The sequence below is a fragment of the Anser cygnoides genome, chromosome 5, assembly GCF_040182565.1.
Source record: "Anser cygnoides isolate HZ-2024a breed goose chromosome 5, Taihu_goose_T2T_genome, whole genome shotgun sequence".
Classification (NCBI taxonomy): domain Eukaryota; kingdom Metazoa; phylum Chordata; class Aves; order Anseriformes; family Anatidae; genus Anser; species Anser cygnoides.
In genome coordinates this window covers 61,385,439-61,398,845 of record NC_089877.1, presented here as the reverse complement: position 1 = coordinate 61,398,845, position 13,407 = coordinate 61,385,439, and the positions used below count along the sequence as shown (strand labels likewise).

The window sequence follows — 13,407 nt, the reverse complement described above, 5'->3', positions numbered from 1 at the left end:
TGAGACCCTTCCTCAAAAGGCCTTGCTGCAGCTCTGGGAATTTAAGAGCCAGCTTGCTTTCTTAGGGAGGCCATCTGAATATCTCCCGAGATATTGTTTATCTTATTGAATATCTCCCGAGATATTCAGATATCTGAATAGGCCATCTGAATATCTCCTGAGATATTCTGTGATTTTTATGCCTGTGGCTGTGCTTTGTCCATATGCAGGCCCGCATCCACAGCTGAAGGGACACCTCAGTGTATGGTGTCTGAAGGAGGACAGCCCCACGATGGCAGTGCCTAGCTCGTGTTTTCCACATCCCCTGGCCCTCATAGTGTGCTCCGGCCCTTCCTGAATTCCCTCAACAAGCATCCTAGATTGCTCTGCGTTGCAGGACATCACCAGCTTGTTTCAGGGATGCTTGTGTTATTTGTCATGACAGGGAGCAAGCAGGACAGTGAGAAAAAGTTGAAGAAAACCCTTCAGAAGGTTGTTAACTTTGAGATGCTTCTTGGGGCATGGTTCTCTCATTGCTCTTCTTTCTCCCCAGCAACAGAGACAGCAAATGGATGTGTTGCTGGCACACAGGCCCCACCTGGCACCTTGGGGCTGGGGACATCAAACACCAGGAACCATCCTAGAAGGGACTACGAGAGGCCATGTAAAATTGCCATCACAGCTCAAGGCAGGACCACCTCTCTCTAAACCAGCCCTCACAGTATCCCTGTTAGGTTGGGGATGGGGTTAATGGTCCCTCTGGGAAGGGCTGGGAAAAGACAGCAGAAAAAAAAAAAAAAGATGCCTGGAAAATAATAATGTGAGGCAGGCTTGGTGAGAGGTGAACATGGAGACGTGACAAGATCCCTGCCTGGGAGCATCTGCTTGCTTTTTCTCCCCAGCTCTGGTGTCACCCTGTGATAGCAATGGGGTCACAGCTTGCACAGGAGCTGCTGTGTGGTGTGACATCCATGCCACCCTGCCCTGATTTCATGTGGTTCTTGTTCCTGCTGCCTCAGAAAGGCTTCCTGAGAAGGAGAGATGTTAGATGAGAAGTTAGCCTTGAGGGCAACACTGGGAAATAATTTGTGGAGGGAAAGAAAGTACATATTTGGTCAGGTCTACATGCCAGGTCTTGAACCAGCGGATCTGTTTTGGCAAGAAGTGTGGTTTTGTTTGACTGAAAAAGTTATGAGTTCAACTTCAAGGCTGATTGCATCTTTATGGCCTAAAATTGCTTTACAGCTGTAATTTATTCTCCCTTTTGTACAAGAATAGCTCTGGCAAGGGTTGGTTTTGCTGTAACTAACACCCGGAGGGTGAGCCGAGAACAATTATTCACTGTCTGACAAAACAGAAACTCGAGGATATCACGAAAACCTGTCAAGCCACAGGTTCAGCAACGACAAAAGGAGGCACTTCGTGAACTGAACCTAGGGACTGCCTTGGGGGGGTCCTGAGGGTTCTGATGTGAGTTCAGCATTTGGGCAGGTTCCTGGACTTTGAATTACAGAGATCCCACCTCTCGCACCAGCTCCTGGAAGAGGGATGGCACTCTGGGGCCAGAGGATGGCAGAGCTGCCTCCTTTCTACCTTACTTTGAAGGGTGTGCTAAAAGGCATGGCCAGAGACAGGACTGATTTTCATTGGAACCATATACATCCACGAGACTCTTCACCTCTGTGGCTATGTCTACCACAGCAGCTTTGCAAGCAATTCACGATGGGGTTTTTCTGTACTCTTGACACACACAAGGCATGTGAATGGTAGATCAAGCTTTTAAATGCCAGGGTCTTCACCCAGGGATAGCCTGCATGCCAGATGGTACATCTGAAAAACCATGCTCAAATTTGATGTCATTTTGTACGTGGTGGAAGGTAAGGATGCATTGTTTAGACAGTAGTTGCACTTCGAAAGCTACTTTAGCACAGTCCAATAGGATTGTTTTTAAAGGACGTTATAGGAGCTATGCCATACAAACATAGCGGCAGAAAAGCTCTGCTGCAGCGAGGACTCCTCCATTCAAACAACTCTCTGATCTTGTAAAATCCTTATAAAATGAAATAATTTTAAAACGTAAATATATATTTCTTTATAAACGCTATCAGAAAAGTTTTTCAAAGCCACAGGGACAGAAGCTGGAATCATCTTTATTCATCTTCATATAAAACAGGAAGAGGTAGAATGAATAATTTCTAATACAGCTAACCTTTTTCTAACCCTGTTCATTAGATGCCTCTAGTGTTTCTGAACTGAGCCCAGGTCTTGTCCTTCAAACATGTCTTTCAGATCATGTCAGTTTATCCAATATCATGGTTTGAATCAGGCACCTATTCAGTTATATGCTTGTATTTCTTCCTCCAACCTAGTGCTATGCAATGACTCAGAAAAGCTTGTGCATGTCAGTTCCTGGAAGAGACGTGATTTTTTGCAAGCAGAAAAATCTAAACACAAACAGCTAGCTCTGCCATGACCCTCCTCTGCATTTTTATGAAGGTACCTTAAAAAAGCCTTGCAAAATCAGAGCACTTGTCACGTTTTAGCACAATATGGCTGCAAACTGAAGAGCAAATTTCTTACCATTAATACTGTGTGTCTGTGTAACTGTAAGTCTCGGGTTTGGTAAGGTCACATTTCAGCAAAAGGTAAGAGAAATTTTATTTCCATGGGAATTTCTTTAGAATAATGCACTAGCAATTTTCCACTGAAGACTTCAATCTCCATATATTATGGCAATATTTTTGGCTATATGTAAAAAACATTGTTCTTATTTTTTTGTTTGTTCAGAACCTGATGCTAATGACTCCATTTTCTGTGCATCCCCTCCAGCACATGGTGGTATTACTTCTTCTTCTGGTAAAAAATGAGCAGGCCAGCATCTTCTTGGTTGGCTTGCTTCATTGTCCTTACTCACCTTTACAATTTGGTGGAGATCCTTGACAATTATTTTTTCAGTATCTTCTAGAACTGTTGTCAATAAATTAAATAGGAGAGCAATCCAGGCAAGGCCAAAAAGAATCCAAATGGCCACAAGTGTTCGGTAGTAGGAAAAATAAATCCTGCCAGGTTGTTTACCTGCAGGTAGGGGGAGAGAAAGAAGAAAATTAGTAAGTTAAAATTGCTTTGCCTGTGTAAAATGGGCAAGCCTAATGAATCCATCAGTGTCTTTTACATTGATTAATTTAAGGTGGCTTTTTCATTGTGGTGAAGTCTCTCCAGAAATACTGCAGGTCAGAGGAAAACATGCTTTAAGATCAGGCTGAGCCAGTGTCTTGTGCAACAGATTTTTGTCAGCACACATATACTGGTCTGTCAAAAAGATATACTGGGGCCAGGGTGGATTAGCAACAGAGCAGGTTGTTGTGATTCTGTTTATTTCTATAAAATATGATTATGACATTATATGATAATAAATAACTGTTTTAAATTATAGGTATCCTTAATTGAAATTGCAACTCCTAGTTTACTTTTGAATGGCTTCAAGGGCTTCCTCCACTAAAAAAGTAGGTGACTGATGAGAACTCGCCATCACATGCCAAGACCACAAGTTTTGGTGTTGGAAACTAGTCAACTGAAGCTTATTTCATGCAGCCCAAACCTCTTAGCTGCACTCAGTATTGCACACTTGCTTTACTGCATGGGTCATTTGATTTGTTTCCTTAAATATCAGCAACCCACCAACTACATTCAGAGAGTATTTGCTCCTACTCCATCTAGTCCCACACAAATTTATTAGCATGGTATGGCCCTGGCATCTACATGAAAACTTGGTAATATTGCTTAGTGAGCGTTGCAAGTCACTGTTAGGGGTGAATCCATACAGCAGATAACACAGCAACATGCATGGACAGGGAGGTCACCACAGATCTGGTGGAGTGTTTCCCATTATGAAGCTGCCCAGAAGGAGTCAGGATGCTGGAAATGCATTTCAGATTCTGCAGTGCTTTGCATTACATAAATCAATTTGCAGGATTTTTGTTTTTTCCTCATGCAAGAGCTTTGGAAGTGGGGCAGCAGTGGGTTGGCTTGTCCTCATGGACAGATATCGAACAGCTGGTTTTATTTTTTCTGCTGGGGCTGAGTTGGCATAGAAGTTGCCAGAGTTTCTGCAAAGCAACTCCTTTTGTTCTCTTATCTGAAACTCACGACATGAGTTTAGGACTTCAACACTGTTTCCAAAGCAACTAGTAATATCTTTGTAATGTTAATAAAGTCCAGTCAAAGTCCAGCCAAAACTGGACTTCAATAGGGTATAAAGGGGGTTTACAGCCCAGAGGGAGTTTCACACTAGAGGTATTACCTATGTGTACGTGTACTCTAAAGAACTGAACTTAGACTCTGTCATCTTCTTAGGATATTGTCTTCCTTCCCCACACAAAACAGGCTTTATCTCATGCTTGAAGTACAAGAGCTGCAATACAGTTTTGAATTACTAAAATGCAAATAAACTCAGACCTGTTCTGTTCCACTTGGCTAGCACAAAATCACTTGTCATTTGTAATCAATTCTAAATACATAATAGTCAGAACATTCACTCTGCTTGTTATGTTGAGAAGGTGTGAGGCATTAAACTTCTCATTTTATCACCGTTGTTTAACACCAAAAGAGATAAACACTGCAGGAAAAAATACTGCAGCTCCAGTTAAGCCACCCTGATGAAGATGAAATCCCAGAGCCAGGAGGCCTGTCTAATTCTGAACTTTTAGCTGTGTTTGTAAAATAACATGGCTGCAGAGGAGGAAGTACTATGGAAGTAGTTGTTTTAAAGTTGTAATTTGCTTTTGTTACTGTAAAATGTGCTCAAGTATTAGCTCAGAGCTTCCTTCTCCTACTACTGCTGAAGAAAATCTTGTATTGGTGAGATGCCAGCAGGACAGGTTGTTGTAGAGAAATCTTTGAGTGTCCTTGGAGTCCATGTGTTCAATTGCTTCTTCCATGGACACTGATTTGACTCCTGGTTTTCACTGTGGAGTTGGAAGCAGCTCTAGAAGCTGATTCCATAGAGAGTGTATTTTGATCAGCAGTATTTTGAAGTGTTTTAAAAGTTTGAACACTTCTGAACACACAAGTGTTTTGAGAAGCACTCTATCTTGCTAGAGTGTAGCTTAAACAGTTGAACATCAGGGGAACTACTAAGCTTGAATTTGTGAAGACAGAGAGCATCCAGTCATGCATAACGAGACTAAAGAAGGCCACTTTTGAAGTGATATATGTATTTAAGCCACATTTCTCATAGAGTGAGTACATTTCCCCATTTCCCCATGACTATGATTGCCACCTCTTAGATTTGTGTAAAATCATGTCTTCTGAAACATGACTACTAATTTCTTTACTGTACGCTTTGAAACACAAGTCAAAGCTAAAGCAGGAATATGTATCTTACTGTGTCTGACACAAACTATTCTCTTTTGGTATATACAAATTCCTAGGCTCCTTGAATTTTCCCCTTCCCTCCCCCAAATATTTGTCTTCTTTGCACCCCAAAGCACCCCATTTCGTTATATTTAGACAATTCCATGCTTTCATCAGCTTATGTAATGCCGGAGAGAAAAGTATTTCCCCCAGAACTGTATAAGGCAAAGACTGGTCAAAGACCCAGATGGAAGATTTTTCTCTACGGTACATTGGTGGCCCATGCAGTCAACTCATAGTAATTACAGTTGCAACCCTGGCACTTTGCTGCGTCTCCTCTCTGAAATCAACCTTACCTACTACATAATCTCCAAAGCCAATGGTGCTGAGGGTGATAAATGCAAAGTAAATTCCTTCGCTGTAGGACCAACCCTCTGTTATCTGGAAGAAGAGTGACGGCAAGCACAGAAACACTAGGATCCCGGTGGCCAAAAAGAACAAAAGAGTCAGAAATTTGATCTTCTTCTGAAAAAGAAACCAACTCAATTATCATCATGATTTGACATGCTAGCAGGTCGTATATAATTATGGGTATTCATAATGGGCAGCTATCTAGGAACACATACTGTAATCACCGGGGTGATGAAGGTTTTATACCGAGTGTTCTCACTCTCGAAAAACCCTCACCTTGACCTGAGGCAGGGGGAAGCCACACATATGGGTTTTGCACGTTCACAGTAACCCTGGGAGATGTGGTCTTTTTTTCTGATTCTATCAACGTTCAATGACCATGAGTATGGGAAAGCACTTTCACAATGACTTTTACCAGAATTAAGCTGTTTCCATTTTTCACCAAACTGCTTCACTTATACTTAGTTTTCAAGTATTCAGGTATGGCACTCAAAGAAAATTTGAAATTGCTTAGGGAAATAGATACTTAAAAAAATAGTTTACATCATTTCCAACAATGTTGTCTCCAAGAGTTTGATTGTTGACTTTTGATTTGTTGACTATTTCTCGTTACAATAGTGTCACAACTTAACTCCTACCCAGTGGTAAGTGACCACACAAAGATCCTTAACAAATGAGCTCCTGATGAAGAAGTGGTTGGACAGTGACTTTTGAACCATCCTACCACCAAGCAGCTATGAAGAAGCTTGGCTGAAGAAAAAGACTAATTGTACAGTAAGATTTCTCAAACAGATACACATATAGTTTATGTACAGAATTTTACAAGTCCAGGTTGTCTGGAAATGAATGGCAACTGCTGGAAAATTTTTCATGCCTTCAAGCATTGTGCTTGTTCTAGAGTCAATCTGATTAAGCCTTACATTCTGTTTAAGTCTTAAGACATAAGGAGATATTTAACAATTTGATTGGGGTTGTCTATAGCATTTATACCTTGTCCTGAAAGAGGATTACAGTAGGAGACACAAAAAAAGCTATTCTCACTTCCTCAGAAGTGATGAGAGAATGGAAGGAGCTCCAAATAACCTGGAGCATAACCAGACAAGAGACATCCTGTCTTTATCCCCTAATAAGTGCCTCCTCATCTTTCAGCAGCTGGGTTCAAATGAGCCTGAAGTTTCCTTTCTGTCAAAGTGAAGGGAGGAGAGGGATTAAAGAACTGCATAATGAATACGGAGGGGTGACGTGCTAGGCATTGAGTCAATATGTACTGAAACCCCTTCAGCTCACCTCCTTTTTACAGCTTTACAGCTTGTCTCTCTTTCCCTAAAGATAGGATGCTTAATCATCTACAGAGGTACTGGCAATAAAGAAAGGCAGGTACTTCCCTAGAGCTAGTTCCTGGGATAAGTGTCTAGAGAAGTGGGATGAGGCACCCACTCTCTCCATTGATTGCTGAAGTGGACTAGATGTTATGTCATTTATACAGAATCATAGAATCAAAGTATCACAGAATATCCTGAGCTGGAAGGTACCCACAAGGATCATCGAGTCCAACTCCTGGCTCCCTAAGGACTACCCAAAAAATAAGACCATGTGTCTGAGAGTGTCCAAACGCTTCTTGAACTCGGTGCTGTGACCACTTCCCTGGGGAGCTTGTCCCAGTGCCCGACCACCCTCTTGGTGAAGAACCTTTTACTGACATCCAGCCTGAACCGCCAATGATTTGGCATAAAAGGCATATGCCAAATATACATGGCTTGGCATACAGGTAAATTTGCTTATATGGATAGGCAAAACACATCCCATCTGAATACCTACTCTATGATTGCCTTGTTGGTTTAGCTCTGCAGGGGAAGAACATCTCTTCCCCTTTCCTAACACAATGCTTAACACAGCATGTGAACAAAAGTAATAAAGGATAATGCCAAGGTATATCTTGAAAAAAAAAAGTCTAGAAACTAGCATATAACTGTGCCTGAGAAAGTAAAACCAATTACCTTTCTCATTCCTTTCTCGTACAGGAATTTCCCCAGCTTTTTACACAGCAGCGAGAGCATCTTACCAACACGGTGCAGAAAAACAATATTCAGAGGGATTCCAAAGAGAGCAAAAAAGACACAGAAGATCTGGCCCCCAGCAGTTTTAGGACGCAGTGTGCCATAGCCTATGAAAAAAGATGGGTTGGGGGGATATTTCAAAGAGCTGGAGTAATCCATGGTCACATTCACACTTACCCCAGCCTGGCTTGCCATTGACCCCAAAAGATGTGGCTAGCACTTTTCAGCCCATGTGTGCTCACTTTTCTCTGGTCAAACCAGAAAGCAGATGAAGTGATTCACCCTGCATATTCTGGGGGATGCAGAGAGTGCTGTGTGCTCCCAGCCTAGACTTAATGGGAAAGAAAGCATAATCTGAAAGCAGTTATGGAAAACACATTCTGTCCTGTGACAAATACATGGAAAGACAGAAACCAGAAAGCTGGGGACCTGGAAGATGTCAAGGCTGGAGTCCCAGGCTGCTTGCCATGCCACAGTCACACAATCTGCCTTCTTGTTGATATGCCTGTGTGTTAGCGACCTCCGTGGCTAAATGCCAGTAGGTTGGTATGTCCAGATACTGGCTCCAGCCCTGGGGACAGCGTAGGGTGCATTAGAATAGCTTGTTCTAATTAGCCCAGACCTTACTGGTGGCTGATTTATTCATACCACAGATATATTTGTCTTAAAACCCTATTAAAAGAGGATTTATCTAAGTAGTGGAATAATGGCTGCAGATCTCCAAACATGTCCTTTAATGGACTGGAGACTTTGCTCTTCTTAGACCCCATGAGGTATATCTTTAAGTGCAAGAGGCCTGTAGTTTGTGTATGTCCTTATTTTATCACTGACCCTGAGAAAAAGCACTTTCCCTAGCACAGTTCATCTCAAGGCATCTATTACTTGGAAGATGCAATGTTTTCTTCTGGGGAAAAGAGAAACAAAACAACTGAGTGATTTATTGACTGTTGGGCCCCTAGGTGCTTTAGCTGTCTTATGCTCCCTGTCACACAACTATTGCATTTTCATTACAGCAAAACCTGATGAAGGTGGGTGGAAGTTGTTCACAAACAGAATTCTGCAGCAAGGGTGCAGAGAAACAGGCAAGTTGTAGTTTTCCTGGGGCAACCTTTCCTCCTCACCAGGGAAACAAATTTGATGCAACCAATCTGTTGGGTGGAGAAATGCCATAATGAACACTGGTGGCGGCAAGGAATGGACTGGCTAGTAGCAGTGTGCTGACAAACTAGTTTCCCTGAGATGTTTGTCATGGATGTGAAGGGTCAAAGGCCTTTCAAAGTGCACAGCACTTTTCTGTAACAAAAGGACCTCTTTGACAGTGATGGGCTCTGAGTCCTGCACTGCTGTGAAGCAAGAAATCAATATGAAGATGTGATTTTTAATTCAAGTTCATTGGTGGTATTTGGACAATGTGATCAAAAGAGGAAAGTGATCCTTCATTCTCCTCTCCAAATCCTCCTAGAGACTTTTTCTGTGTTGCACGGAAAGGGTTCCAGCAGATCAGTGGAGACTGCTGGAAAGAATTTTACTCAGGGCTCTACATTTTCTTTCTTCTGCAGCAGGAGGTCTCCACAGCACATATAGCACCTACACGCTTGCCATGATGCTGGGACACCACTGGTGCCCCTGTGACATGTCACACTCACAGATCACTAGCACAGCTGTGCCTAGCGTGTAGTGGGAATGAGGCCTCAGCTTCTGAAAACATATATTTAACTCTCACTGCGTGACAGTGTGAAGCAGTAGAAAACAGTGTGGATTTCATGCTCAAATTTGGCAGGCCTTCACTCTTTGGGATGTGTATTTGAGGGAAAGGGAGAGGCAGGCAGGGGCAAGCAGCCCATGAAATGGTCAGAACAGCTCGAAGGAGCAGTCTGAAAGTCTCAGCATTTGCCTTCTCCCCTTCCCATTTCTCCCCCGTGGTGTATTGTTAATCCAATACATGCACTAAGAGCTCATCAGAGGTTATTGAGATGGTGTCCAATTCCCAGCAGAGTTCGCTTATTTCCTACCATTCTTACAGCACTCTCAGGTTTAAAGCCTGTTTGACCCTAGAATAAAGATCAGGAAAGTCAAATTTATCTTCTACCCACAACTGACATCAGAGCCAAGATTTTAGAAGACAGCTCAAAAAGAAGAAACAAGTGAGAAACAAGAGCATGAAAGGCCATTGGTATTTCAAAACCCAAAATAATGCACAAAAAGTTGTGCACTGGTGAGGTCTCAGGACCATATTGGTTGCCGCTTCCCATCCATGCCAATAAAGGGCTGGATTTTCTATCCTTGAAAGTATTATTTGTTTACTTCCTAATAAGCAGACATAAGTGTCACACACACGAACACACACATTCATAAACATGGAAAGCATAAATCCTACCTATTGTGGAGACCACTGTGCCTGCAAAGAAGAAAGAGTTACTGAAATCCCAGTTGCTGTTTTCAGTTTGTGATTCATTTCCAACAGGGTATACTCCATTCTGAATGGCTTCAGTCAGGTTCTGGAAGGGAAGGCATTTTTTTTTAATTTTTATTTTTTAATCAACTTGACTGCTTTTCTCAAGTTTTTGCTGAAAGAATAGTACGGATTTAGCCAGCTCCTGATCCTTTCCTGTGAACAGTACTCACCTGCCCTCGGCAATACTTTAACACCGTTCACACCTTTACCACCAAGGTTAGCTGGCAGTCAGCCAGTGTTTTTGCAGGTTAGTATTTCGCCCTATTGTTATGCTAAGTGCTCTCACGGGTGTTAGGACAACTTGTCTGCTTGGGTGTGAAGTTCACCTCTAAAGTCCTCGATTCTTTCAGGTTAAGTACTTTGGAGAAAAAAGATCCTACCGAAGGCTAGGACATGGCAGAACAAGGCAGCCCACTGTTTTAAGTGATGGGGTGCCTGGTTGCTGGTTTTGAGCTTTCCCTTGAGATGGCAGTGGTGGAACCAGGATCTAATCACCCATCTGTATGCAGGCACACTGAGCACTGACTCTGATGCCTCCTGTAAGGCATCAGTGAGTTACAGCACAGCACATGACACATACACGAAATGTAATTTTAAGGCCGTAGCCTCATTAGAGTACAAATTTAAATCCAGAGAAAGTCATATGGTTTGCAAAGCATTAATTGTGGTGCAATCACAATCAGAATCCAGCCTGATATGTACGCCTTTCTACTAACTGCATGCATGAACTGCATGCACAATATTTACAATGCAGCCTTTGAGATGAGGTTAGATGAACATCTGTTAGAGGTGGTTTGGGCTGAGTTGAGACTGCCTTGGGGCAGGGTGTTGACTAGGTGTTTCTCCCAAGATCTTTCAGCCCCATCATCTATAATTCTGTGCACTATCAGACTTCTTCCTTTTTCTATGGCTTTAATTCTAAGTGATGCTGACTTTTTTTTAAGCATATTAAAACAAACAAACAAACAAACAAACAAGAAAACCAAAAACCAAAACAACACCAGTATTCAGCCAACCCTGGTTTTAGCAAACAGAGGACATTTAACTGAACATCTGGAATGCAAGCTGGTTTCTACAGAAAGAGCTGAGATAAAATCCAAGGCTGAGCCCTAGCAGAGGCAAGGCACTAACTGGAATAAACTAGCCTAAAAAAGACTAGCATAAATCTTTTCATAGCCCTTGCACAAGGATTTCGTTGTCTTGAAAAAGTTCCTTTTTTTTCTTCTCTTTCACCCATCTTCCCCCTCAAAAAATAAAAATAAAAAAAAAACTACATTGAAGAGGGTTCATGCATATGTGAACTGTGGGCTGGTCCACTGGTTGCATTGTGAGAAATACTGGTTCTCCCCCCTCATCTCCTTATCCTGAAAACAGAGCCATTAAGTGCTCTATTACTTTCCCATGCAGATATGCTTACAAGGCTATTTGCATTTCCCATCTTCTCTGCAATGTAGCAGCTATAGCTAGAAAATACCTAAGATGGATAGAGAACCCCAGTCACTATCAGCTTCCCATGTCATGACCAGAAACTCCTTTTTCTTGGCTGGGCTGCCTGCCTAACTTCTGCAGCATCTTCAAGAAATAAACCCTGACTATGCCACACTCCTTGCAGTGATTTGGGCTTCTCTTTTTTTTTTTTTTTTTTCCCCAGCAGATTATTTCAGACCTCGATGTATTGTTCCTTTGTGCTATCTGTGGCACTGCTGTGTGTGGCAACCATTCCCACTAATTTCAGACAGCCTCATTTTTCCTGCCATGCCACCCGCTGTAGATGAGCATAGCCCCACTGAAAGCTGCATCGGCAGGAGGCAAGAACCCGAAGAATGGGGCCATTGTGAGCAAGGGATGTTAACAGCTAACACACAACGTTTTGTCACGCCACACAAACTATATTTACCATCAGCAAGATCTGCCTCTTCAGACTGGGGAATGGGTTTGGGGTTTGTAAAAATCATCCAAATGAAGGCACCAGTAGGAAACACAGAGAAAGTTATCTGTGTAGCAAGGCTGAGTAGGAAATAACATCTGTCAGGGAAATCAGTTGTTATTTCCCACACATTTGTTTTACCATCTGATGGGAGAAAGGGCTTCTGCAGGGCTGGCACTCACCTTCATAAACTGCTCCATCTCTGCCACTGTGAGGTGGGGGAAATTCTGCAGAAATGCCTCCTTCATCTGGGCGGCTGCCATTTTCTGCTGTTTTTCAGCGGTCCTCTCCAGCGCCTGGAACACGGCTGCACCCACCAGCAAGTAGACGAAGTAGCCGGCCACCAGCAAACCTGTCTGCAGCTTGCCACTGCACATGGCCCTCGGCAGGACACGGCAAGGGATGGGGAGCGAAAGGTGGCGATTAGTAAATCCCTGGCGTTCCTGGGGAGCCTCCCGCAGGCAGGAAGAGCCCTCCCAGCTGGGGTTTCCGCTGGGATCCTGAGCTGACGGGGACAGTGATTTGTCAAATACATTCATGGGGAAGTTGGGAAAAAAAAAAGAAAAAAGAAAAAAAAACACTAATATACAAAGCAAAACAAAATACAACAACAACAACAACAAAAAAAAAAAAAAACGCCACTAACTTTCCACTCTCTGGGCTGCGTGCTGTGTAGGGATTTCCTCTTGTCTGTGAAACTCTGCCTTGCTGAATTCTCAGGAAAAATGGGTCAGGATGTGAGGAGCTGGCGGTTGGCCATCTCCTCCTGCTCAAGAAGCATTCGCCAGAGGCTCTGGGGACAGGTGAGGACAGCCTGCAAAGGCCCCATAGAGAAGCTTGCTTGGAAAAACAGCGCTTCCCTTCCTCTGCCTCCCACTAACCCCTAGAACTGGACTCCAGGGCAAGCCCCGTTGATCCCAGAAGCTAGTTCTTGCTCTGTGTTCAGGGACAATTCTCCTGGGACCCACTCGCCTGCTTGCAGCCCAGGGCAAGGTCGTACAGACATGCAAAGAGCAAACTGGGAGGACCAGACACTGTGCTTGAGGGCAGGACTGCCGCCTGGAAGGACCAGCCGAGGTTTGGGGGGAACGGGGGAACGGGCCAACAGCGAAACGATGAAAAGCAGTGAGGACCAACGCAGAGGCACGCCCCTAGGCAAGTGGAACCCCTTGCAAGGATACAGGCTGATCAACTGCAGAGCAGCTCGGAGGAAAAGACCCACCGAG

General features: G+C 43.3%; 1 protein-coding gene across 2 annotated transcripts; it reads right to left on the bottom strand.

Moving 5' to 3' along the window:
* Positions 1–2,109: 2,109 nt before the first annotated feature.
* On the bottom strand, positions 2,110–12,747 carry LOC106037284 (potassium channel subfamily K member 16-like). 2 transcript variants are annotated; one of them, XM_048066259.2, is made up of 5 exons: positions 12,364–12,747; positions 10,177–10,297; positions 7,740–7,906; positions 5,688–5,853; positions 2,110–3,054 (listed from the first exon to the last, which is right to left on the bottom strand). In XM_048066259.2, the coding sequence occupies exons 1-5, from the start codon at positions 12,718–12,720 to the stop codon at positions 2,747–2,749; spliced, it is 1,119 nt and encodes a 372-aa protein (XP_047922216.1). In that variant the 5' UTR covers positions 12,721–12,747; the 3' UTR covers positions 2,110–2,746. The 2 variants fall into 2 exon arrangements, with proteins under 2 accessions (XP_047922216.1, XP_013038578.2); XM_013183124.3 differs by having other exon boundaries at positions 5,688–5,856; positions 12,364–12,686.
* Positions 12,748–13,407: the final 660 nt, after the last annotated feature.

Excerpts from the sequence above, each read along its gene's own strand:
- LOC106037284 (XM_048066259.2), bottom strand. The coding sequence starts at position 12,720 with ATGAATGTATTTGACAAATCACTGTCCCCGTCAGCTCAGGATCCCAGC. Across the intron at positions 7,907-10,176 it reads CACAGTGGTCTCCACAATAG|GCTATGGCACACTGCGTCCT; the intron begins GTAGGATTTATG and ends CTTTTTTCATAG. Across the intron at positions 3,055-5,687 it reads CTTTGGAGATTATGTAGTAG|GTAAACAACCTGGCAGGATT; the intron begins GTAAGGTTGATT and ends CCCTACCTGCAG.